The sequence below is a fragment of the Tachyglossus aculeatus genome, chromosome 21 (genome assembly GCF_015852505.1).
Source record: "Tachyglossus aculeatus isolate mTacAcu1 chromosome 21, mTacAcu1.pri, whole genome shotgun sequence".
Lineage (NCBI taxonomy): Eukaryota > Metazoa > Chordata > Mammalia > Monotremata > Tachyglossidae > Tachyglossus > Tachyglossus aculeatus.
This window is the reverse complement of record NC_052086.1, coordinates 39,952,162-39,978,409: the sequence shown is the minus strand read 5'-3', so window position 1 is coordinate 39,978,409 and position 26,248 is coordinate 39,952,162. Positions and strand designations below refer to the sequence as shown.

General features: G+C 46.8%; 1 protein-coding gene across 1 annotated transcript in view; it reads left to right on the top strand.

The window, feature by feature from the left end:
- The first annotated feature begins 1,347 nt into the window (after positions 1-1,347).
- SRRM4 (serine/arginine repetitive matrix 4) overlaps positions 1,348-26,248 on the top strand; it is a 218,255-nt gene continuing 193,354 nt past the window's right edge. Inside the window, exon 1 of the mRNA XM_038763306.1 lies at positions 1,348-1,602. Within this exon, the coding sequence (XP_038619234.1) occupies positions 1,472-1,602 (131 nt within the window). The 5' untranslated portion in view covers positions 1,348-1,471. The remainder of the gene's footprint in view (positions 1,603-26,248) is intronic.

Below are 26,248 nucleotides of genomic sequence, written 5' to 3'. Positions count from 1 at the left end.
AGGAAGGAGGGAGAGGGAGAGACAGAGTAAGGGAGAAGGAGGGAGAGAGGAAGGGAGAGGGAGAGAGAGAGGAAGGAGTGGGAGTAAGGGAGAGAAAGGGAGAGGGAGAGAGATAAAGGAAGGGAGAGGGAGAGAGAGAGAGAGGAAGAGAGAGGGAGAAAAGAAGAGAGAGAGAGAGAGAGAGACAAAGGGAGGGAGAAAGAGAAAGAGTTCCTGAAAGGAAAACCCTTATCCCCAGACTTTCTGAAATTCCAGCTGGCAATTCTAGGGGAAAAAAAAGTTCCTTCCCCAGGGAGCGGGTGGAGTCTATTTTGAGCTCACTCTCCTTCCCCACCTTTCCGGCTCCCCGGGGGCTCCGGACGGCTTGCAGGGACTTTTTCTCTGGATGAATAGGAGCCGCGCCCCGCCGCCGCCCTCCGCAGGTGGAGGACGACGAGGAGGAGGAGGAGGAGGAGGAGGAGGAGAAGGGGTAGAGGGGGAGGAGGAGGAGGAGGGGTCCTCCCAGCTGCCGGGCTCCCTGGACAAAGGAGCCGGGGAGAATGGCTTTGGTGTGGGCCTCTTGGCAAGCAGCGTCCGGAGCCCGAGCAGATGGCGAGGAGCGGAGTTTGCCCAAGTCCTGGCCATAAAAAAAGGAGCGGCAGAGGGAGTGGGGGGCTGGGGAGAGCATCCTCCCACCCCCACCCCTTCCCCGGCTCTGGGCCCCTGCAGGAGCCGGCCTGGGACGCCCCAATACCTCTCAGCCGGGGATAGAGACCCCTCACGTCCCGAGATGATGGGGGAAGGAAGGAAAAAAGGGGGTGAGAATAATAATGACGGCAACTGTTAAGCCCTCACTCTGTGCCAGGCACTGTACTAAGCGCTGGGGTGGATACAGGCAAATCGGGTGGCAAAATATTGGGCGTCCGGGTGGCCTTGGGGAGAGAGAGGCTGGAGAGAGTCCGGGTCAGGGCGGATCCTCCCGTCTCTCCCCCCTCCCCAAAACACACACACACACAAAACACACAACAGGCACACAAAGACCCACACGCGCACCCTGCACGCCTCCTCCCGCGGATCTGCGGGCTTTTGTGATGCAGATAAAGGCGGCGGGCAGGGCGAGGGAGGGAGAGGGAGGGGAAGGGGAAGGGGGAGGAGGGAGAAACACAAAGTCTCGCTCTCCAGGCCCAGCCCCCTCCCCCGACGTCACACCGCGCCGCAGACAAACAGGAGCGGGGCTCACACCCCCACAACCCGCACGGCGCCTCCCGCATCCCCCCGGCTCGCCCGGACCAAGGGGGAGCCCCCCCATTTCGGCCCCGAGGCCCCCCAGGATCTCCCCTTCCCCTCCCCCCCAGGACCATCCTTCATCCTTCATCCTTCTGCATCCCTCCTCCATCCCAGGCCCGGCGCCCGGGCGGGACCGGTCCTTTCAGCACCGCGGAGAGCGTCCGGGTGGCTCGGGGGGCCAGTGGGCGGGTGGCCCTGGTGGCCCATGGCGAGCGTGGGGCAGGGCGAGAAGCAGCTGTTTGAGAAGTTCTGGAGGGGGACCTTCAAGGCTGTGGCCACGCCTAGGCCGGCCAGCATCATCGTCGCCAGCATCACCGCGCGGAGGCCGCTCACCAGGTAGACCCCCCCTCCCCACCCCCCTGCCCTGTCCGGTCCTTCCTTCCTACTCCCCATCGAACCCCCTTCCCTGGACCCCCGGCCCAACCCGGCTGCCGCCCGTGAACTCCGGATGGATAATAATAATAATAATGATGGCATTTATTAAGCTCTTACTATCTGCAAAGCCCTGTTCTAAGCGCTGGAGAGGTTAAAGGTCATCAGGTTGTCCCACGGGGGGCTCCCAGTCTTCATCCCCGTTTTATAGATGAGGGAACTGAGGCCCAGAGAAGTTAAGTAATAATAACAAGGATGATGATGGCATTTGTTAAGTGCTTACTATCTGCAAAGCCCTGTTCTGAGCGCTGGGGAGGTTGCAAGGTCATCAGGTTGTCCCACGGGGGGCTCCCAGTCTTCATCCCCGTTTTACAGGTGAGGGAACTGAGGCCCAGAGAAGTTAAGTAACAATAACAAGGATGATGATGGCATTTGTTAAGTGCTTACTATCTGCAAAGCCCTGTTCTAAGCGCTGGGGAGGTTGCAAGGTCATCAGGTTGTCCCACGGGGGGCTCCCAGTCTTCATCCCCGTTTTACAGGTGAGGGAACTGAGGCCCAGAGAAGTTAAGTAATAATAAGAAGGATGATGATGGCATTTGTTAAGCGCTTACTATGTGCAAAGCACTGTTCTAAGCGCTGGGGAGGTTACAAGGTCATCAGGTGTCATCAGGTTGTCCCACGGGGGGCTCACAGTCTTCATCCCCGTTTTACGGGTGAGAGAACTGAAGCCCAGAGAAGTTAAGTAATAATAATAATAATGATAATAATGGCATTTATTAAGCACTTACTATGTGCAAAGCACTGTTTTAATCGCTGGGGAGGTTACCAGGTGATCAGGTTGTCCCACGTGGGGCTCATATTCTTAATCCCCATTTTACAGATGAGGTCACTGAGGCCCAGAGAAGTGAAGTGACTTGCCCAAAGTCACACAGCTGACAATTTGGCAGAGCCGGGATTTGAACCCATGACTTCTGACTCCAAAGCCAGGGTTCTTTTCCACTGAGCCACGCTGGCCCGGTGGGAGACCCCCCCTTTCCGAGACGTCTCCAGGGGAGAACCCCGAAAGCATTGGGATGGGAAGGGAAGACTCCCCGAGGGGGCCACAACGATCCCATAAATGAGACGGATGGTACTACTATTACTACAGTCATCATCGTAATAACTGGGGTATTTGTTAAGCGCTTACTGGGTGGCGGGCACTGTACTCAGCGCCGCGGTGGACACAAGTAAATAGGGTTGGACGCAGTCCCTGTCCCACACGGGGCTCACAGTCTCCATCCCCATTTTTACAGTTGAGGGAACTGAGTCTCAGAGAAGTGAAGTGACTTGCCCAAGGTCACCCAGCAGACAAGTGGCGGAGCCGGGATTAGAACCCATGACCTCCAGGCCCGGGCTCTAGCCACCACGCCATGCTGCAGGGACTACGGAGGATAATATTCATTCATTCAATTGTATTTATTAAGTGCTTACTGTATGCACCGTACCAAGCTCTCAGGAAAGGACAATATAGCAGTAAAGATATAATAATAATAATTATTATAATATTGTACTTTGTAGATGAGCCCAGGGCCAGTGGCAAACTTTTTCTCCCCTCGGTTGGATCCCCCTTTTTGGAGAGGGGGAAATCACGGCAGGGAGGCGTGGAGAGAACAGCAGGTTGCAGGAGCAGTCTGGAGTGGGCAAGGGAGGAGGGGGGTAAGTTTTGGCTCCATAGATGGGGGCCGGAGGCGGAGACCCCCATCCACCCGGTTGACCAGAGGGGCTCGGGAGCTCGCAGAGATGGCGAGTGGTAGCCACCGGCCTCTTCCAGACAAAGCCACGCCGGTCAGCAAGGGGAAAGTGAGAGCAGACTGCATAAGGGGAGGGGGAATTAGGAGTCATAGCAAAGGATGGGCCTGGGAGGGGATGGGGAGGGGGAAAGATCCTGCCATCATTATTATTAAAGAAGGAGGCCAAAGGAATCTGTTTCTTTTCACTGGGGTCACTGGGCAGCTGGAAATCCATCTCTGAATGCTTTGGGAGTGAAGGGTTCATTCATTCAGTCATTCATTCAATCGTACTTAACAATAATAATAATAATAATAGTGGCATTTATTAAGTGCTTACTATGTGCAAAGCACTGTTCTAAGAGCTGGGGAGGTTACAAGGTGATCAGTTTGTCCCACAGGGGGCTCACAGTCTTCATCCCCATTTCACAGATGAGGGAACTGAGGCCCAGAGAAGTGAAGTGACTTGCCCAAAGGTCACACAGCTGACAAGTGGCAGAGTGGGGATTCGAACCCATGACCTCTGACTCCAAAGCCCGTGCTCTTTCCACTGAGCCACGCTGTGGGCAGAGTATTCAATCATTCATTCAATCATATTTAACAGTAATAATAATAATAAGGTGGGCAGAGTATTTGTTAAGTGCTTACTATGTGCCAAGCGCTATTCTAAGCCCTGGGGCAGATACAAGGTAATGAGGATGTCCCACGTGGGGCTCACAGTCTTCACCCCCATTTTACAGATGAGGGAACTGAGGCCCAGAGAAGTGAAGTGGCTTTCCCAAGGTCACACAGCAGACAAGTGGCAGAGCCGGGATTAGAACCTAGGTTCTCTGACTCCCAAGCCCGGGCTCTTTCCACTAAGTCACGCTGCTTTTATTGAGTGCAAACTGTGCCGAGCACTGCGCTTAGCGCTTGGGAAAGTACAATAAAGAGAGACATTCCCTGCCCTTCGACAAGCTCACCGTCTAGAGGAGGGAAAGGGTCAGGCGTGGTGGGGCTGCAGATAAACTTCAGCTTTGGGGAGAGACGTTATCTTCGACAGGAACCCAGGGGAGCAAGGAATTCTGTCCCCTTCATGGGTCCCCAAATACCTGCAGAGACCCTCCGGGGAGCCAGGACAGGGAGGAAGAGGAGCAGTAAGAAGAGGAAAGAGGTAGAGAAAGAGAAGTAAATGAGTGGAAATCAATCAATCAATCAATCAGTCAATCAATCAATCGTATTTATTGAGCGTTTACTGTGTGCAGAGCACTGTACTAAGCACTTGGGAAGTACAAGTTGGCAACATATAGAGACGGTCCCTACCCAACAGTGGGCTCACAGTCTAGAAGGGGGAGACAGAGAACAAAACCAAACGTATTAGCAATATAAAATAAATAGAATAGATTTGTACAAGTAAAATAAATAGAGTAATATATATGTACATACATATGTACATATCCCCCCCATCTTACCTCCTTCCCTTCCCCACAGCACCTGTATATATGTATATATGGTTGTACATATTTATTACTCTATTTATTTATTTATTTATTTTACTTGTACATATCTATCCTATTTATTTTATTTTGTTAGTATGTTTGGTTTTGTTCTCTGTTTCCCCCTTTTAGACTGTGAGCCCACTGTTGGGTAGAGACTGTCTCTATATGTTGCCAATTTGTACTTCCTAATCGCTTAGTACAGTGCTCTGCACATAGTAAGCGCTCAATAAATACGATTGATAATGATAATAATAATAATAATGTACAAACATATATACATATATACAGGTGCTGTGGAGAAGGGAAGGAGGTAAGACGGGGGGATGGAGAGGGGGATGAGTGGGAGAGGAAGGAGGGGGCTCAGTGTGGGAAGGCCTCTTGGAGGAGGTGAGCTCTCAGTAGGGCCTTGAAGGGAGGAAGAGAAATGCTGCTAGGGTTGGTGATAATGATAATGATGTAGGTGCGATGGAGGGGTTGGGGGAGTGGGGAAATGTTGTGATGAAAGAGAGGCACCGGCTGGTTTTAACAGTGGTCAGCAGAGCCATGGTCAGCGGACTCAGCCGGGGGTGGACTCAGTTTGGTTATGGGCAGGATCCAGCAAACCCAGCAAATTCCCCTCCCCTCATCCCCCCGGGCTGGGAGGAAGGAAGGCGGGATGGAAGCCGAGGATTGGAGAATTTTGAGGTCCCAAATGACTGACATTTGGAGGATCAGGGCAGAATTTTCCAGCCAGAGAAAGTGCCCTTGTGGAATGGCCGTGGGAGAGACTGTGAATCCCCAGAGGGATTGTGGCGAACCTCAGTTGCTTGTCTCCACCCCAGCACTTAGTACAGCGCCCGGCCCATAGTAAGCACTTAACACATACCACAGTTATTATTATTATTACTCTGGGACTGGGATTGTCTGGATTAGAGGGAGGCCCAGTGACCACAAGCAGGAGACGTTGATTTGGTGCCATGGGATTTGAGTCTTGCTCGAAAGGAAATCTTCCTCTAAACTGATTCCTCCTCTTCCCACCACATCCATGCCATTGCCGGGGGTTGGGGGCAGCACCCCACTTTCCTTCCTTATTGATCAATCTCATCTATTGAGTACTTACTCTGTGCTGAATACTGTAGTAAGCGCTTGGGGGAGAACAATAGAACAGAGTTGGTAACATCTTCCCTTCCCAAGACTGACTGTGAGCCTCAAGTGGGACAACCTGGTTACCTTGAGTCTACCTCAGCAGTTAGAACAGTGCTTGGCACATAGTAAGCACTTAACAAATACTATTATTATTATTATTATTCTCACAAGGAACTCACAATCGAGACAGGGGAGATCTCAGAGGCTTTCCCCTTCTGCTTCTCTTCCCTCACCCCTCGTAATCATCGAAATACCAACTTGGGCCAACTTGTACTTCCCAAGTGCTTAGTACAGTGCTCTGCACACATAAGCGCTCAATAAATACGATTGAATGAATGAATGAATGAAATACTGATGAGGGTGAAGAGGAGGCAGTACGGTCTAATGGAAATCAATTCATCAGTGGTATTTCTACAACCCAACCCACACACTTCATTCCACTAAGGCTAACCTTCTCACTGGACCTCCATCTCACCTGTCTCGCGGCCGACCCTCATCCCGCCTCTGGCCAGAAACTCCCTCCCACCTCAAATCCACCAGACAACGACTCTGCCCACCTCTAAATGCTTACTTGAAGGCCCATCTCCTCCGAGAGGCCTTCCCTGACTAAGCTCCACTTTTCCTCATCTCCCACTCCCTTCTGCGTCACCCTGACTCGCTCCCTTTATTCTTTCTCCATCCCAGCCCCACTGTACTTATGTCCAAATCTGTCATTTTATTTATCTGTATTGGTGTCTGCCTCCACCAATCTAGACAGTAAACCCGTTGCGGGCAGGGATGTGTCTGTTTATTGTTATACCGTACTCTCCCAAACACTTACGACAGTGCTCTGCACACAATAAGCACTCAATAAATATGATTGAACGAATGATTGAGTACTTGCTGTGTGCAGAGACTGTATTAAGCTACAGTAGAGCTCGTAGATGTCCCCCTCCCCCTCAAAGCTATTTGGAGTGACAAAGGGAAGAACTGAGAAAGAGCATGAGCTAGGATCAGAGAACCTGGCTTCTAATCTGGGCTCCACCACCTTTCTGCTGTGTGATTTAGGGCAAGCCAAATGCTTCTTAGACAGTGAGCCCCGAGTAGAAAAGGGATTGTGTCCAGTACAATGATTTGGTACCTATTCCGGCCTTAATGCAGTGCTTGATACATAGAAAGTGCTCAGAAAATACCAGCATCATAAGACAGTTGAGAAGCAGCATGGCTCAGTGGAAAGAGCCCGGGCTTTGGAGTCAGAGGTCATGAGTACAAATCCCGGCTGTGTGACTCTGGGCAAGTCACTTAACTTCTCTGTGCCTCAGTTACCTCATCTGTAAAATGGGGATTAAGACTGTGAGACCCCCGTGGGACAATCTGATCACCTGGTAACCTCCCCAGCGTTTAGAACAGTGCTTTGCACATAGTTAACAATAAATGCCATCATTATTATTTTAGCACTTTTATTTTCCTATGCAGCTTCACATTTCTCACTCCTTTTGTCTGCATCACCTTTCCCTGAGGTCAGAGGAGGTATTTATTATTCTCCCTATTTTGCGGATGAGGAAAGTGAGGCCCAGAGAGGTTAAACAATCACCCAAGGTCAGGCTGATGGTTGGGATTAGAATACATTTAGACTACATTCCCCCTCCCTGCAAAGCTATTTGGAGTGGCAAAGGGAAGAACTTTGAAAGAGCATGAGCTAGTCATGGGCCCGAGAGTCAGAGGACCTGGGTTCTAATCTGGACTCCACCACTTTTCTGCTGTGTGATTTAGGGCAAATCAACCTGTCTGTGTCTCAGTTACCTCACCTGTAAAATGGGGATTACACCCTCCTCCTTTTTCATTCAGTTGCATTTATTGAGCACTTACTGTAAGCAAAGCACTATACTAAGCACTTCGGAGAGTCCAAAATAACAATAAACACATTCCCTGCCCACAACAAGCTTACAGTCTTCCTCTGTGAGCCCTATGTGGGACAGGGGCTGTGTCCAACCTGAGTAATAATAATAATAATAATGTTGGTATTTGTTAAGCGCTTACTACAAGCCAAGCACCGTTCTAGGCACTGGGGTAGATACAAGGTGATCAGGTTGTCCCACGTGGGGTTTACAGTCTTAATCCCCATTTTACAGATGAGGGAACTGAGGCCCAGAGAAGTGAAGTGACTTGCCCTAAGTCACACAGCTGACAAGTGGCAGAGCCGGGATTAGAACCCATGACCTCTGACTCCCAAGCCCGTTCTCTTTCCACTGAGCCACGCTGATTCCCCTAGCTTGAGTAGCTTGTATCTACCCCAGCGCTTAGAACAGGACTGGACACATAGTAAGTGCCTAACGGATACCTTTAAAAAAAGCAACAAAAATAACTTAGCCAGAAAATTTGGATGTTTTTGCTTTTGGTCTGTACACTTCTGGTTCCCAAGAAAGGGTCTGGACTTAATCGATCAATGAGAAACCCTGGCTCGTGTCCCTTGGGTATCCGAATGCATTCATTCATCATCATCAATCGTATTTATTGAGCGCTTACTGTGTGCAGAGCACTGTACTAAGCGCTTGGGAAGTACAAATTGGCAACATATAGAGACAGTCCCTACCCAACAGTGGGCTCACAGTCTAAAAGGGGGAGACAGAGAACAAAACCAAACATACTAACAAAATAAAATAAATAGAATAGATATGTACAAGTAAAATAAATAAATAAATAAATAGAGTAATAGAGTTCAGTAATAACTATCGAGCCTACTGTGTGCAGAGCACTGCGCTGAGCATTTAAGTGAGCACAGTTAAAGCAGAAGACATCATGCCTGCACTGGAGGGAGGTGCTTACAATCTAACACTCCCCTGACATGGGAGAGGATTGAGCCAAGAGTTTGCCCTTCATCCTTGGTAGATTCCATGCACTTTGGCTTCTTCATCATTGCAAAAGAGAAAATCAATCAATCAATCGTATTTATTGAGCTCTTACTGTGTGCAGAGCACTGTACTAAGCTTTGGGAGAAGCAGCACAGCCTAGTTGATTGAACATGGGCCCGGGAATCAGGAAGACCTGGGTTCTAATTCCGGCTCTGTCACCTGTCTGCTCTGTGACTTTGGGCAAGTCACTTCACTTCTCTGGGCCTCAGTTACCACATCTGTAAAATGGGGATCAGGACTGTGAGCCCAGATGGAACAGGGTCTATGTCCACCCCAGTTTGTTTGTATCCACCTCAGCGCTTAGTACAGTGCTCTGCACATAGTAAGCGCTCAATAAATACGATTGATTGATTAGTATAGTGCCTGGCCCATAGTAAACACTAAACAAATACCACAATTATTCATTATTATGACAATATAACAGAGTTGGTAAGCACATTCCCCGCCTAAGATCTTACAGTCTAGAGGGGGGAGACGACACAAATATAAAGAGCAGAGTGGCTCAGTGGAAAGAGCCCGGGCTTGGAAGTCAGAGGTCATGGGTTCTAATCCCACCTCTGCCGCTTGTCAGCTGTGTGACTTTGGGCAAGTCACTTCACTTCTCTGGGCCTCAGTTACCTCATCTGCAAAATAGGGATTAAGACTGCGAGCCCCAAGTGGGACAACCTGATCTCCTTATATCCCCCCCAGCACTTAGAACAGTGCTTTGCACATAGTAAGCACTTAACAAATACCATCATCATCATCATCCTAAATAAATAAATTACAGATATGTACCTAGGGGTTGTGGGGCTGAAGGAAGGGTGAATAAAGGGCATAAATTGAAGCGCAAAGGTGAGCAGAAGGAAGGGAGACAAGAGGAAATGAGGGCTTAATTAGGGAAGTCCTCTTGGAGATGAGCTTTTAGTAAGGCTTTGAGGGTGGTGAGGGTGATTGTCCATCGGATATGAAGAGGGAGGGCATTCCAGGCCAGAGGGAGGATATGGGTGATAGATACGCGGTGAAATAGATGAGATGGAGGTACAGTGAGTGGGTTGGCATTAGAGGAGCACAGAGAGAGGGTTGGGTTGGAGTAAGAGAGTAGCGAGTTAAGGTGGGAGGGGGTGAGGGGATTGAGAGTTTTAAAGCCGAAGGTGAGGAGTTTCCATTGGATGCGGAGGTGGATGGGCGGCCACTGGAGTTTCTTGAGGATTGGGGAGGAATGAGGACAGAAAAATAGGAAGATGCCTCATTAACCACCATCAGAGAATTTGGAGAGAGAATCACTGCCTGAGGGGATCGAGTTTAGGCAGACAAATTTTTTCTTGCAACAGGTTTAGACCTTCGGACCTTCGGACTTTGTTTTCCTGGAGGAGAGTGACCTATGTCTAGCCACAGTTCATTCATTCAATCGTATTTATTGAGCACTTAGTGTGTGCAGAGCACTGTACTAAGCGCTTGGGAAGTACAATTTACAGTTCCCAGTAGCTCTGCTGTAGATCCAGTTGAAAGAGAGTTGGAGTGGAAACCAGGGTTCTAATAGTGCTTCTACCTGCCCCAATCCACTCACGCACTTGGATTGTGTCTGGTACTGTGGTATTGTCCTCTCCTAAGCGCTCAGTCCAGTGCTCTGCACACAGTGAGTGCTCAGTAAATACAAATGACTGACTGAGAGTGCACATATCCTCCCCGCTCAGGTGTTCGCTTTCCGCTTCCGTGGCCTAGCGAGAACACCACCGGCAAGGATGAGAGAGTGTGTGTTGCGCCTCTTCAAGCTCATCGGTCCCGAAGCCTCTGCTCTGGAGCTCATCTGTCAACCCCGACAGACGGCTCCATCATCGTTCTCTCCAGAAGTTAGTACCTTGCTAGGCACTCGATAGATTCCATCGATCTCAGTCTCGTCTATCTCACTGCCAACTCCTCGCTCACATCCTAACTCTGGCCTGAGATTTTCTCCCCCCTTCATATCTGACAGACGATCACTCTCCCCAACTTCAAAGCTTTATTGAAGTCACATCTCCTCCAAGAGGCCTTCCCCGACTAAACCCTCATTTTCTTTTCTCCTACTCCCTTCTACGTCACCTCTGCACTTAGATTTGCCCCCTTTATTCACCCCACCCTCAACCTCATATGTAATAAATTGTAGAGAAGCAGCGTGGCCCCCTCAACCTCATATGTAATAAACTGTAGAGAAGCAGCGTGGCACCCTCAACCTCATATGGAATAAATTGTAGAAAAACAGCGTGGCTCAGTGGAAAGAGCCCGGGCTTTGGAGTCAGAAGTCATGGGTTCGAATCCCTACTCCACCACATGTCTGCTGTGTGACCTTGTGCGAGTCACTTCACTTCTCTGAGCCTCAGTTACCTGATCTGGAAAATGGGGATTAAGACTGTGAGCCCCACAGGGGACAACCTGATCACCTTGTAACCTCCCCAGCACTTAGAACAGTGCTTTGCACATAGTAAGCGCTTAATAAATACCATTATCATTATTATTATTATTACAGATTTATTACTCTATTACTCTATTTTTTTGCTTGTACGTATTTACTCTTCTATTTATTTTGTTAATGATGTTCATCTAGCTTTATTTCTATTTGTTCTGATCACTTGACACCTGTCCACATGTTTTGTTTTGTTGTCCATCTCCTCCCTCCTAGGCTGTGAGCCCGTTGTTGAGTAGGGACCGTCTCTAAATGTTGCCGACTTGTACTTCCCAAGCGCTTAGTCCAGTGCTCTGCACACAGTAAGCGCTCAATAAATACGATTGAATGAGTGAATGAATGAATCCCCACAGCACTTGTATACATATCCGGAATTCATTTATTTCTATTTGTTTCCATCTTCCCTTCCAGACTATAAGCTCCTTGAGGGCAGGGAACGTGTCTGCCAACTCTGTAGTATCGGAATAATAATTATGGTATTTGTTAAATGCTGATTATGTGCCAAACACTGTTCTAAGCCCTGGGGTAGACACAAGTTAATCAGGTTGGACACAGTCCCCATCCCACATGGGGCTCACTGTCTTAATCTCTACTTTACAGATGAGGTCACTGAGGCACAGAGAAGAGACTTACCCGAGGTCACACGGCAGATAAGTGGCAGAGACGGGATTAGAACCCAAGTCCTTCTGACTCCCTTCATGTGCCCAGCCCACTAAGCCATGCTGTTTCTCAAGCGGCGTACTCTTAGCTGAGAGTGCTCTGCACATAGTAAGCGCTTAATAAATACCACTGACTGGTTGAAGCTAATGATATCAACTCAGAGGTAGAAAGAAAGTGCTCAGAGGTAGGAAGAAAGAGCATTAAAAAACTCAGAACAACACTCAGAAGACTGACGGTTTGAGCCACTTTGGGGTCGATTTTCATTTTTCCGTCTAGACTTTAAGCTCGTTGTGGGCAGGGAATGTTTCTGTTTCTTGTTCAATTTTACTCTCCCAAGTGCTTACGACAGTGCTCTGCACACAGTAAGTGCTCAATAAATACGATTGAATGAATGATTGAGCGAATTCACCTTTCCCCCCTCTCCAATCTCCCTGGCCTATTTAGCAATAAAAAAATATAAAAAATTAAAAGGGCTCTGGGGCGGTCTGCATAACAGCAATTTTTCCCCCGAATATGTTTTTCAGTGCCAAGTGAGCATTGGCTGAGTGAGCATTAGCTAGTTTTTGTTTCTTGAGAGTCCCATAGTGCATTGCCTTGCTCTGGACACCCGAGAAGCATTTTCCCTCTGGGAAGGAACTGATGTCGTTTATATCTATTTGTAAGTGAATTTGGAGTTTAAAGGGAGGAGAAGGATCTGGGGATAATCCGGCTCCCTGCTTGTTTGCTTCTCTCGGGGAGCGGGTGGTTTTCTAACTGAATTGCTGGGTGAATTGTTTTACTTCACTTCTCTGAGCCTCAGTTCCCTCATCTGTAAAATGGGGATGGAGACTTGTGAGCCCCACATGGGACGGGGACTGTGTCCAACCCAAGCTGGGTGCGAAGAGGCAAGAAGCAGCATGATCTAGAGGCAAGAAAAAGGGCCAGAGACTCAGCGGACCTGGGTTCGAATCCCAGCTCTGTCACCTGCCTGCAGTGTAACTTTGGGCAAGTCACTTAGCTTCCATGAGCCTCCGTTTCCTCATCTGTAAAATGGGGATTAAATATCTGTTCTCATCCATCAATCAATCAATAGTACTTATTGAGTGCTTTCTGTGAGCACAGCATTGAACTAAGCGCTTTGGATTGTGTCTGAAACATCTTCTATCTACCCCAGTGCTTGTTGTGTATGTAGTAAATGCTTAACAACCAGTGAGAAGCAACATGGCCTAGTGGACAGAGCATGGGCCTGGGAATCTGAAAGACCCGGGTTCTAATCCTGGCTCCTCCACTTGTCTGCTGTGTGACCTTGGACAAGTCACTTCACTTCTCTGGACGTTGTTACCTCAGATGGAAAATGGGGATTAAAACTGGGAGCCCCACGTGGGACAAGGGACCGTATCCAACCTGATTTTCTTGTACCTGCTCCGGCGCTTAGTGCAGTGTCTGGCACAGAGTAAGTGCTTAACAAACACCATAATTATTAATTATTATTAGTAAGTGGTGGAGTTGGGATTAGAACTCAGTTTCTCTGGCTCAGACCTCGGTCCTTACCACCAGGCAACACAGTGTCTTACTGGAGTAAAGTTAGAGAAGCAGCGTGGCCCAGAGAACAGAGCACAGGCTTGGGAGTCAGAGGTCATGGGTTCTAATCCCGGCTCTGCCAACTGTCAGCTGTGTGACTTTGGGCAAGTCACCTCACTTCTCTGGGCCTCAGTTTCCTCATCTGGAAAATGGGGATTAAGACTGTGAGCCCCATGTGGGACAACCTGATTACCTTGTATCCCCCCAGTGCTTAGAACAGTGCTTGGCACATAGTATGTGCTTAACAGATGCCATAGTATTATTATTATTATTATTATTATCATTATTATTATTATTATTATTATTATGTCCTAAAAGTCATAGTAGTCTTGGCGCTTCTGTTACTACTGGAGAGTGCGGGAGGATGAGGGCAGCCTGCTCTGCCTTTGTGATATTTGCTTTTGTTTTTATTATTAATGGTTGGACACAGTCCATGTCCCACACAGATCTCCCAATCTTAATCCCCATTTCACAGATGAGATTACTGAGGTCCAGAGAAATGATAAATAATAATGATGGCATTTATTAAGTGCTTACTATGTGCAAAGCACTGTTCTAAGCGCTGGGGAGGTTACAAGGTCATCAGTTTGTGCCATGGGGGGGCTCACAGTCTTAATCCCCATTTTACAGATGAGGGAACTGAGGCCCAGAGAAGTTAAGTGACTTGCCCAAAGTCACACAGCTGACAAGTGGCAGAGCCAGGATTTGAACCCATGACCTCTGACTCCAAAGCCCGGCTCTTTTCCACTGAGCCACGCTGCTTCTCTTAAATGAAATGAAATGAAATGAAATGAAATGAAATGAAGGGACTTGCCCGAGGTCACACAGCAGACAAGTGTGGAGCTGGGATTAGAACCCGCAACCTTCTGACTCTTTTCCACTATGCCCTGCAAAGACCTCCCTCTGTACATCTGCCAAACTAGCTCTCTTCCTCCCTTCAAAGCCCTCCTGAGAGCTCACCTCCTCCATGAGGCCTTCCCACACTGAGCCCCCTTATTCCACTCCTCCTCCCCATCCCCCCGCCCTACCTCCTTCCCCTCCCCACAGCACCTGTATAGATATTTCTACAGATTTACTACTCTATTTATTTTACCTGTACATATTTACTATTCCATTTATTTGTTAATGATGTGCATCTAGCTTTAATTCTCTTTGTTCTGACGGCTTGACACCTGTCCACATGTTTTGTTTTGTTGTCTGTCTCCCCCTAATAGACTGTGAGCCCCTTGTTGGGTAGAGACCATCTCTATATGTTGCCAACTTGTACTTCCCAAGCGCTTAGGCCAGTGCTCTGCACACAGTAAGCACTCAATAAATACGATTGAATGAATGAATGAAAAGGCCCCAAACACCTAATGGTGTCACCTAGTCGGAAAAACGTCATTTGGAGTTCAGACTCAAGTACAGTTCCAAGCGCTTAGTACAGTGCTTTGCACAGCGTAAGTGCTCAATAAATACGATTGAATGAATGAATGAAGTTCCAGGCTGCTGGGTGAATTTGAGAAAGCCATTGCACCTCTCCGGGCCTCAGTTTTATCATCCATAAGACAGATAAGATTGATAAAATAGATAATAATAATGATGGCATTTATTAAGTGCTTACTATGTGCAAATCACTGTTCTAAGCACTGGGGAGGTTACAAGGTGATCAGGTTGTCCCATTGGGGCGGGGGGGCGGGGGGAGGGGGGCTCACAGCCTTCATCCCCATTTTACAGATGAGGGAACTGAGGCCCAGAGAAGTAAAGTGACTGGCCCAAAGTCACCCAGCTGACAAGTGGCGGAGTCAGGATTTGAACCCATGACCTCTGACTCCAAAGCCTGGGCTCTTTCCACTGAGCCACGCTGCTTCTCTAATGAGAAGAAGTGTAGCTTAGTGGCAAGACCGAGGGTTTGGGAGTCAGGGGACCTGGGTTCTTATTTCTGCTCCACTCGTGTCTGCTCTTTGCCTCCATTTCCTTACCTGGAAAATGGGGTTTCAGAATCTGTTTCCCCCCCCAACTATTTGGACTGTGGTCCCCATGAGGGACAAGGACTGTGTTTGAACTGATTAACTGTTATCAATCAATCAGTGGTATTTATTGAGAGCTTACTGTGTGCAGAGCTCTGTACAAAGCGCTTGGGTGAGTACAATTCAAATTTCATTCATTCTATCATATTTATTGAGCACTTACTCTGTGCAGAACACTGTACTAAGCAGTTGGGAAAGTACAGTACAACACTAAACAGACACATGTAGAATGTGTGTACATATTAATAATAATAACGGTGTTTGTTAAGCACTTACTATGTGCAACGCACTGTTCTAAGCCCTTGGGTGAGTACAATTCAAATTTCATTCATTCTATCATATTTATTGAGCACTTACCCTGTGCAGAACACTGTACTAAACAGTTGGGAAAGTACAGTACAACACTAAACAGACACATGTAGAACGTGTGTACATATTAATAATAATAATGGTGTTTGTTAAGCACTTACTATGTGAAAAGCACTGTTCTAAGCCCTTGGGTGAGTACAATTCAAATTTCATTCATTCTATCATATTTATTGAGCACTTACTCTGTGCAGAACACTGTACTAAGCAGTTGGGAGAGTACAGTACAACACTAAACAGACACATGTAGAACGTGTGTACATATTAATAATAATAATGGTGTTTGTTAAGCACTTACTATGTGCAACACACTGTTCTAAGCCATTGGGTGAGTACAATTCAAATTTCATTCATTCTATCATATTTATTGAGCACTTACTCTGTGCAGAACACTGTACTAATAATAATAATAATTATGGCATTTGTTAAGCGCTTACTATGTGCAAAGCACTGTTCTAAGCGCTGGGGGGGGGGATACAATGTGATCAAGTTGTCCCACGTGGGGCTCACAGTCTTAATCCCCATTTTTACAGATGAGGGAACTGAGGCTCAGAGAAGTTAAGTGACTTGCCCAAGGTCACACAGCAGACTTGTGGTGGAGCCGGGATTCGAACCCATGACCTCTGACTCCAAAGCCGGAGTACAACACTTAACAGACACGTAGAACGTGTGTACATATTAATAATAATAATGGTGTTTGTTAAGCACTTACTATGTGAAAAGCACTGTTCTAAGCCCTTGGGTGAGTACAATTCAAATTTCATTCATTCTATCATATTTATTGAGCACTTACTCTGTGCAGAACACTGTACTAAGCAGTTGGGAGAGTACAGTACAACACTTAACAGACACGTAGAACGTGTGTACATATTAATAATAATAATGGTGTTTGTTAAGCACTTACTATGTGAAAAGCACTGTTCTAAGCCCTTGGGTGAGTACAATTCAAATTTCATTCATTCTATCATATTTATTGAGCACTTATTCTGTGCAGAACACTGTACTAAGCAGTTGGGAGAGTACAGTACAACACTAAACAGACACATGTAGAACGTGTGTACATATTAATAATAATAATGGTGTTCGTTAAGCACTTACTATGTGCAAAGCACTGTTCTAAGCCCTTGGGTGAGTACAATTCAAATTTCATTCATTTTATCATATTTATTGAGCACTTACTCTGTGCAGAACACTGTACTAAGCAGTTGGGAGAGTACAGTACAACACTAAACAGACACATGTAGAACGTGTGTACATATTAATAATAATAATGGTGTTTGTTAAGCACTTACTATGTGCAAAGCACTGTTCTAAGCGCTGGAGTAGATACAAGGTAATCAGGTTGTCCCACGTGGAGCTCACAGTCTTAATCCCCATTTTACAGATGAGGGAACTGAGGCTCAAAGAAGTGAAGTGATTTGCCCAAAGTCACACAGCTGATAAGAGGTGGAGCCGGGATTAGAACCCATGACCTCTGACTCCCAAGCCCGAGCTCTTTCCACAGAGTCACTCGGCAGCTCTGCCAGTTGTCTGCTGTGTGACCCTGGGCAAGTCACCTCCCTTCTCTGTACCTCAGTTACCTCATTTGTAAAATGGGGATTGAGACTGTGAGCCCCACGTGGGACAGGGACTGTGTCCAACCTGATGTGCTGATCCACTCCAGCGTTTAGTACAGTGCCTGCCACACAGAAAGCGCTAAACAAATACTATAATTATTATTATTTTAGGCTGACATCTAGAGAAAAACTGGGGTAAGGGGGAGAGAGAGACTTGGAAAAGGGGGAGATAAACTGGGAAAAGCAGGGGAGAGGGAGGAGAATAATCTTCTACAGTGCTTGGCATATAGTAGATGCTTAACAAGTGCCACGATTATTATAGACAATGAGCTCAGTAGCACAGCGATTGTGTTTAATCTCAGACTTTATGCTTACCCCAGCACTTAGTACATAAAAACACTTAATAAATGTGATACTTATTATTGTCTAGCAAGATGTTCTTCACACAGTAGGCGTTCAGTCAGTGCCAGTGATGAGGATGAGGTTGGCTGAGTTCGCACCACGGCTTGGTGGAAAGAGCCCAGGCTTGGAAGTCAGAGGTCGTGGGTTCTAATCCCGGCTCCACCAACTGTCAGCTGTGTGACTTTGGGCAAGTCACTTCACTTCTCTGCGCCTCAGTTACCTCATCTGTAAAATGGGGATTGAGATGTGTGAGCCCCACCTGGGACAACCTGATAGCCTTGTATCTCCCCCAGAGCTTTGACAGTGCTTGGCACGTAGTAAGCGCTTAACAAATACCATAATTATTAGTATTATTAGCCCTACGGGGATTCCCCTCAGACTTCAGTAAACAGAGTCATATTATGTGGAAGAATGAGATCTGTGTTTTGCTCCCCTGTACATAGTTCCAAGAGCACTGTGAGAAGCAGCATGGCTCAGTAGAAAGAGCCTGGGCTTTGGAGTCAGAGGTCATGGGTTCAAATCCCAGCTCCACCACTTGTCAGCTGTGTGACTTTGGCCAAGTCACTTAACTTCTCTGTGCCTCAGTTTCCTCATCTTAAAATGGGGATTGAGACTGTCAGCCCCCTGTGGGACAAGCTGATCACCTTGCAATCTCCCCAGTGCTTAGAACAGTGCTTTGCACATAGTAAGCGCTTAATAAATGCTATCATTATTATTATTATACTGTGAGGCCATCTTCAGAAGCAAACACCAATCCTTGCCTCCCGCTAGACGCAGGTTCCTTTTTCTGTGGGTTCATTCATTCATTCAATCATATTTATTGAGCGCTTACTGTGTGCAGAGCACTGTACTAAGCGCTTGGGAAGTACAAGTTGGCAACATATAGAGACAGTCCCTACCCAACAGCAGGCGGGTTGGACCATGATGGGAATCTGATAAGATGAGAGAATGTTTCTCTCTCCTTCCTGGAGACATCATGGTCCTCATCCCTTTGGGGGAGACCGTCTGCTTATTGTTCTACCGTACTCTCCCAAGCGCTTAGTACAGTGCTCTGCACAAGGTAAGCTCTCAATAAATACAATTGAATGAATGAATGAGTGAGACCTCCAAACTGTAAGCTCCTTGCCAGTAGGGAACTTGACTACCAACTCTGCTGTAGTGCACTATCCCAGGCTCAGATGACGCTCTGCAAATAGTAAGTGCTCAATAAATACCGTTGATTGATTGATTGATTGACAATAGCTAAGAGTGATAATAATAATAATAATAGTAACAATAATAATAATAATGATGATGGCATTTGTTAAGCGCTATGTGATGATGATGATGATGGTATTTGTTAAGCGCTTACTATGTGCAAAGCACTGTAAGTGCTGGTGGGGCTTCAAGGTGATTGAGAAGCAGCATGGCTCAGTGGAAAGAGCCCGGGCTTTGGAGTCCGAGGTCATGGGTTCAAATCCCGGCTCTGCCAATTGTCAGCTGTGCGACTTTGGGCAAGTCACTTCACTTCTCTGGGCCTCAGTTCCCTCATCTGGCAAATGGGGATTAAGATTGTGAGCCCCAGGGAAGCAGCGTGGCTCAGTGGAAAGAGCCCGGGCTTTGGAGTCAGAGGTCGTGAGTTCTGAATCCCGGCTCCGCCAATTGTCAGCTGTGTGACTTTGGGCAAGTCACTTCACTTTTCTGGGCCTCAGTTCCCTCATCTGTAAAATGGGGATGAAGACTGTGAGCCCCACGTGGGACAACCTGATTACCTTGTATCCACCCCAGCACTTAGAACAGTGCTTGGCACATAGTAAGTGCTTAACAAATACCAACATTATTATTATTATTATTAGGTTGTCCCACGTGGGGCTCCCAGTCTTCATCCCCATTTCCCAGTTGAAGTAACTGAGGCTCAGAGAAGTTAAGTGACTTGCCCAAGCAGACATGTGGCGGAGCCGGGATTCAGAACCCACGACCTCTGACTCCCAAGTCCGGGATCTTTCCACTGAGCCACGCTGCTTCTCTGACAACCTCCAACCCTGTCCTCCTTGTTGCAGGGGGGGACATTGAAACAGTTTTCTGACCTTTCCACCCCCTTGTTCACTCATTTTAGAGCAGACCCGTTGATTTAACATTCGAAAAACGGACTGAGACTTTTGAAACCAATGCCAAGGCATTGACTTGTTCTTATTAATCTAACACCTTCCTCTCCCCCCACCACCCCCATCCCCCGTGCCCTTCTCCTGATTAATGCAGACACTTCTCAGGCTTTATTTATTCCTCCTTCTAGCTGCTCTGTGATTTAGGTAACAAGATGACTTTCTTTATTTGGAGAGGAAGGAAGCCAAGGCCAGAAACTCACCCCCCATTACCCTCTCCCCCGGGACGGAGGCAGGAGGCAGATGTGGATCCCAAATTCCCTGACCCATTTTCCCTAGTGCAGGCCGTGACTATCCCCGTCAGGAGTCACCAGTCAGTGCTCCGTGACTGGGATGGAGGGAAAACTCCGAGAGCCAGCGGAGTTAGAGCCCGTGAGGCAGAATGGCTCAGTTATGACAGCGTTTCGTCATCATCAATCATCATCAATCGTATTTATTTAGCGCTTACTATGTGCAGAGCACTGTACTAAGCGCTTGGGAAGTACAAATTGGCAACATATAGAGACAGTCCCTACCCAACAGTGGGCTCACAGTCTAAAAGGGGGAGACAGAGAACAAAACCAAACATACTAACAAAATAAAATAAATAGAATAGATATGTACAAGTAAAAGAAATAAATAAATAGAGTAATAATAATAATAATAATAATAATGATAATAATAATAATTCACTACTCCCCAGTGAAACATCACAATAAATTCCACCCAGAGAGCATCCGGTTTCCAGTCCATCACTCCCAATTTGCATTTCCCTACTTTCCTTCTCCATTTCGGGCTCCCATTCCAATGAATTTCCCATTCCTTCCCAGCGAGAAGCAGCGTGGCCTGGTGGCTAGAGCCCGGGCCTTGGATTCAGAAGGTCATGGGTTCTATTCCTGGCTCTGCCGCTTGTCTCTGTGTGACTTGGGACAAGTCACGTCAGTTCTCTGGGCCTCAGTTACCTCATCTGTCAAATGGGGATTAGTGAATAGAGCTGGTCCTGGCAGTCAGAAGGTTATGGGTCCAAATCCTGGCTCTGCCACTTGCCTCTGTGTGACCTCGGGCAAGTCACTTCACTTGTCTGGACCTCGGTTACCTCATCTGTAAAATGGGGATTGAGACTGTGAGCCCCACGTCGGACAGGAACTGTGTCTCAACCAATTTGCTTGTATCCACCCCAGCGCTTAGTACAGTGCCTGGAAGCAGTGTGGCTCAGTTGAAAGAGCACGGGCTTTGGAGTCAGAGGTCATGGGTTCAAATCCCAACTCTGCCAATTGTCAGCTGGGTGACTTTGGGCAAGTCACTTAACTTCTCTGTGCCTCAGTTCCCTCACCTGTAAAATAGGGATGAAGACTGTGAGCCCCCCGTGGGACAACCTGATCACCTTGTAACCTCCCCAGCACTTAGAACAGTGCTTTGCAGGTAGTAAGCGTTTAATAAATGTCATCATTATTATTATTATTACATAGTAAGTGCTTAACAAATATCACAATTATGATTATTACTTTGAGCCCCATGTGGGACAGGGGATTTTGTCCAACCTGATTAGCTTGTTTCTGCCTCAGTGCTTAGTTAGCAAGCTTTGCATATAGTAAGCACTTAACAAATGCCATTATTATTATTACAGTGCCTGGCACACAGTAAGCACTTAACAAATATCACAATCATTATTATTATTATTATTATTATTATTATTATTATTATTATTACTGTGAGCCCCACCTAGGACTGGGACTGTGTCCAACCTGATTAGTTTGTATCTGCTCCAGCGCTTCGTACAGTGCCTAGAACATAGTTGTCTCCCCCTTCTAGACTGTGAGCCCACTGCTGTGTAGGGACCATCTCTATATGTTGCCAACTTGTACTTCCCAAGCGCTTAGTACAGTGCTCTGCACACAGTAAGTCCTCAATAAATATGATTGAATGAATGAATGAATAGTAAGCACTTAACAAGTGCCTATCATCATCATCATTATTATTATTCTTGCTATTATTATTATTATTAGAGCTTGGGCCCGTAAGTCAGAAGGTCATGGGTTCCAGTCCCGGTTCCACTACTTCATTCATTCAATTCATTCAATCATATTTATTGGGCGCTTACTGTGTGCAGAACACTGGACTAAGCTCTTGGGAAGTACAAGTCGGCAACATCTAGAGACGGTCCCTACCCAACAATGGGCTCACAGTCTAGCACGGGGGATCAGACAACAAAACAAAACATGTCTGCTGGGTGACCTTGGGCAAATCACTTCACTTCTCTGGGCCTCAGTGACCTCATAATAATCATAATGATGGCATTTATTAAGCGCTTACTCTGTGCAAAGCACTGTTCTAAGCGCTGGGGAGGTTACAAGGTGATCAGGTTGTCCCACGGGGGGCTCCCAGTCTTAATCCCCATTTTACAGATGAGGTAACTGAGGCCCAGAGAAGTTAAGTGACTTGCCCAAAGTCACACAGCTGACAATTGCCGGAGCCGGGATTTGAACCCATGACCTCTGACTCCAAAGCCCGGGCTCTGAGACTGTGAGCCCCACGTGGGACAGGGACTGTGTCCAACCCAATTTGCTTGCATCCACCCCAGCGCTTAGTACAGTGCCTGGCACACAGTAAGCTCTTAACAGATACCATTATTATTATTGTTATTATTATTCATTCATTAAATCGTATTTATTGAGTGCTTACTGTATGCAGAGCACTGTACTAAGTGCTTGATTATTATTATAAGCTTATTATTATTATTATCCCTGCACCTCTCTGGGACGGCCAAAGCTGAGGGGTTACTACTACCCTCTGCCCAATGAGTTGAATCCACCACGCTTCTCATCTTGCCCCAGGAAGCCTATGGGGGCTTCCCAGGGGCAGCCAGAGTCAGATTGGCAGCCAAAGGAGAGCCCTTTTCATTCATTCAATCGTATTTATTGAGCGCTTACTGTGTGCACAGCACTGGACTAAGCGCTTGGGAAGTACAAGTCAGCAACATATAGAGACGGTCCCTACCCAACAATGGGCTCACAGTTCATTCATTCATTCATTCAATCGTATTTATTGAGTGCTTACTGTGTGCAGAGCACTGTACTAAGTGCTTGGGAAGTACAATAATAATAATAATAATGATAGCATTTATTAAGCGCTTACTATGTGCAAAGCACTGTTCTAAGCGCTGTGGAGGTTACGAGGTGATCAGGTTGTCCCATGGGGGGCTCACAGTCTTCATCCCCATTTTCCAGATGGGGCCACTGAGGCCCAGAGAATAATAATAATGGCATTTATTAAGTGCTTACTATGTGCAAAGCACTGTTCTAAGCGCTGGAGAGGTTACGAGGTGATCAGGTTGTCCCATGGGGGGCTCACAGTCTTCATCCCCATTTTCCAGATGAGGTCACTGAGGCCCAGAGAATAATAATATTGATAACGATGGCATTTATTAAGCGCTTACTATGTGCCAAGCACTGTTCTAAGCGCTGGGGAGGTTACGAGGTGATCAGGTTGTCCCACGGGGGGCTCACAGTCTTCATCCCCATTTTCCAGATGAGGCCACTGAGGCCCAGAGAATAATAATAATGATAATGATGGCATTTATTAAGCGCTTACTATGTGCTTGGCAACATATAGAGACGGTCCCTACCCAACAGTGGGCTCACAGTCTAGAAGGGGGAGACAGACGACAAAACAGAGCACGTGGACAGGTGTCAAAGTCGTCAGAACAAATAGAATTAAAGCTCTATGCGCATCATTAACAAAATAAATAGAATAGTAAATATGGACAAGTAAAATAGAGTAATAAATCTGTACAAATATCTATACAGGTGCTGTGGGGAGAGGAAGGAGGTAGGGCGGGGGGGATGGGGAGGAGGAGAGGAAAAAGGGGGGTCAGTGTGGGAAGGCCTCCTGGAGGAGGTGAGCTCTCAGGAGGGAATTGAAGGGAGGAAGAGAGCTAGTTTGGTGGATGTGTGGAGGGAGGGCATTCCGGGCCACGGAAAGGACATGGGCCGGGGGCTGACGGCGGGATGGGCGAGAAGGAGGCCCGGTGAGGAGGTGAGCGGCGGCAGAGGAGCGGAGTGTGCGGGCTGGGCTGGGGAAGGACAGAAGGGAGGTGGGTAGGAGGGGGCTTTTCCTTATAGACAAGCGTGAAATTTACAATCTCTCTGATTGCCATCAATCAGATTAGGAGAATGAAAAAGACACTGTTTGGACTTCCACAGAGCAAATGGAAAATCATGTTTCCACAGAGAGGATTCGGTGCGGTGTGTCTTGCAGATTCAGGCGTGAAAGAGAGGCCCTGTTTTTTCTTTCTGTTCTCCTGCCCTCACCCGCCCCAGGCCCAGGAAACTGGTGCTGAGCTAAGTGCTCTGTGCGACACAAGTGCACACACACACACACACACGCACATCACCATGCAACCCAGCACTTAGAACAGTGCTCCAGCGCTTAGTACAGTGCTCCAGCACTTAGAAAAGTGCTTGGCACATAGTAAGTGCTTAACAAATGCCATCATCATTATTATTATTATTAGGTATGGAAATAGATGCAAATATACAAACCCACACAGGAGCACACACAAGCTCCCACATATACACACAAGGACACACACATACAAACTTAAAGACACACTGGCACGATATATTCACAAACACATAAAAGCATTTGAATGCCTCCATAAACATACACAAACAAACACCCATTCAACCCACACACACATTCACAAATGGATACACGAGCACACAACACATAACCATAATAATAATAATGATGGCATTTATTAAGCGCTTACGATGTGCAAAGCACTGTTCTAAGCACTGGGGAGGATACAAGGTGATCAGGTTGTCCCACGGGGGGCTCACAGTCTTCACCCCCATTTGACAGATGAGGTAACTGAGGCCCAGAGAAGTGAAGTGACTTGCCCAAAGTCACACAGCTGACAAGCGGCGGAGTAGGAATTTGAACCCATGACCTCTGACTCCCAAGCCCAGGCTCTTTCCACTGAGCCACGCTGCACGTATGTACACAACGGTAAACATACCCAATTACACAGTACCTACATAGACAGTCACACATATGTGCACATAAACACACATCAACTCAGTCATCTATTCACAAGCGTTCAGAAGCATATAAATTCCTACATAAATACACTTGGAAACGTATACACTCCCAAGGCCACAATCACAAAAATTCGCAGCTAGATACACAAGCACAGACACGCAAACAATCACCCCTTCAGATCAACCTGTATTCTCCCAAGCGCTTAGTACAGTGCTGTGCACCCAATAAACATTCAATAAACTAGAAAAAGCAGTGAGGCCTAGTGGTTAGAGCCCAGGGATGGGGGCGAGAAGGATTCATTCATCATTCAATCATATTTATTGAGCGCTTACTGTGTGCAGAGCACTGTACTAAGCGCTTGGGAAGTACAAGTTGGCAACTTATAGAGACGGTCCCTACCCAACAGTGGGCTCACAGTCTAGAAGGGGGAGACAGAGAACAAAACAAAACATATTAACAAAATAAAATAAATAGAATAAATATGTACAAATAAAATAAATAAATAGAGTAATAAATACATACAAACATATATACATCCAGACCTGTGTGACCTTGGGCAAGTCACTTCACTTTTCTGTGCCTCGGTTTCCTCCTCTGTAAAAATGTGGCTGAAAACTGTGAGTCCCATGTGGGGCAGGGACTGTGTCATTCATAAGCACTTAGTACAGTGCTCTGCACACAGTAAGCACTCAATAAATATGATTGATGATGATGATGATGATTTGATCATATTTATTGAGCGCTTCCTGTGTGCAGAGCATTGTACTAAGCACTTGGGAAAATACAACAAACTGATGCATTCCCTGCCCTTACTGAACTTATAGTCTAGAGTCCAACCTGATTAGCTAGTATCCACCCTAGCTTAGCACAGTGCTTGGCACATAGTAAGCGCTAAACTAATACCATAAATAATTGATTGATTCTATATATATATCGATAATTTATTTATTTATTAATCTATTTATTCATTTATTTATTAATGTCTGTTTCCCCTTCTAGACTGTAAGCTTGTTCATTCATTCATTCATTCAATCATATTTATTGAGCGCTTACTGTGTGCAGAGCACTGGACTAAGCGCTTGGGAAGTACAAGTTGGCAACAGCTTGTTGTGAGCAGAAGTGTGTCTGTTGTTATAGCATACACTCCCAAGCACTTAGCACAGTGCTAGGCACACAGTAAGTGCTAAACAAATACAATAAACGATTGATTGA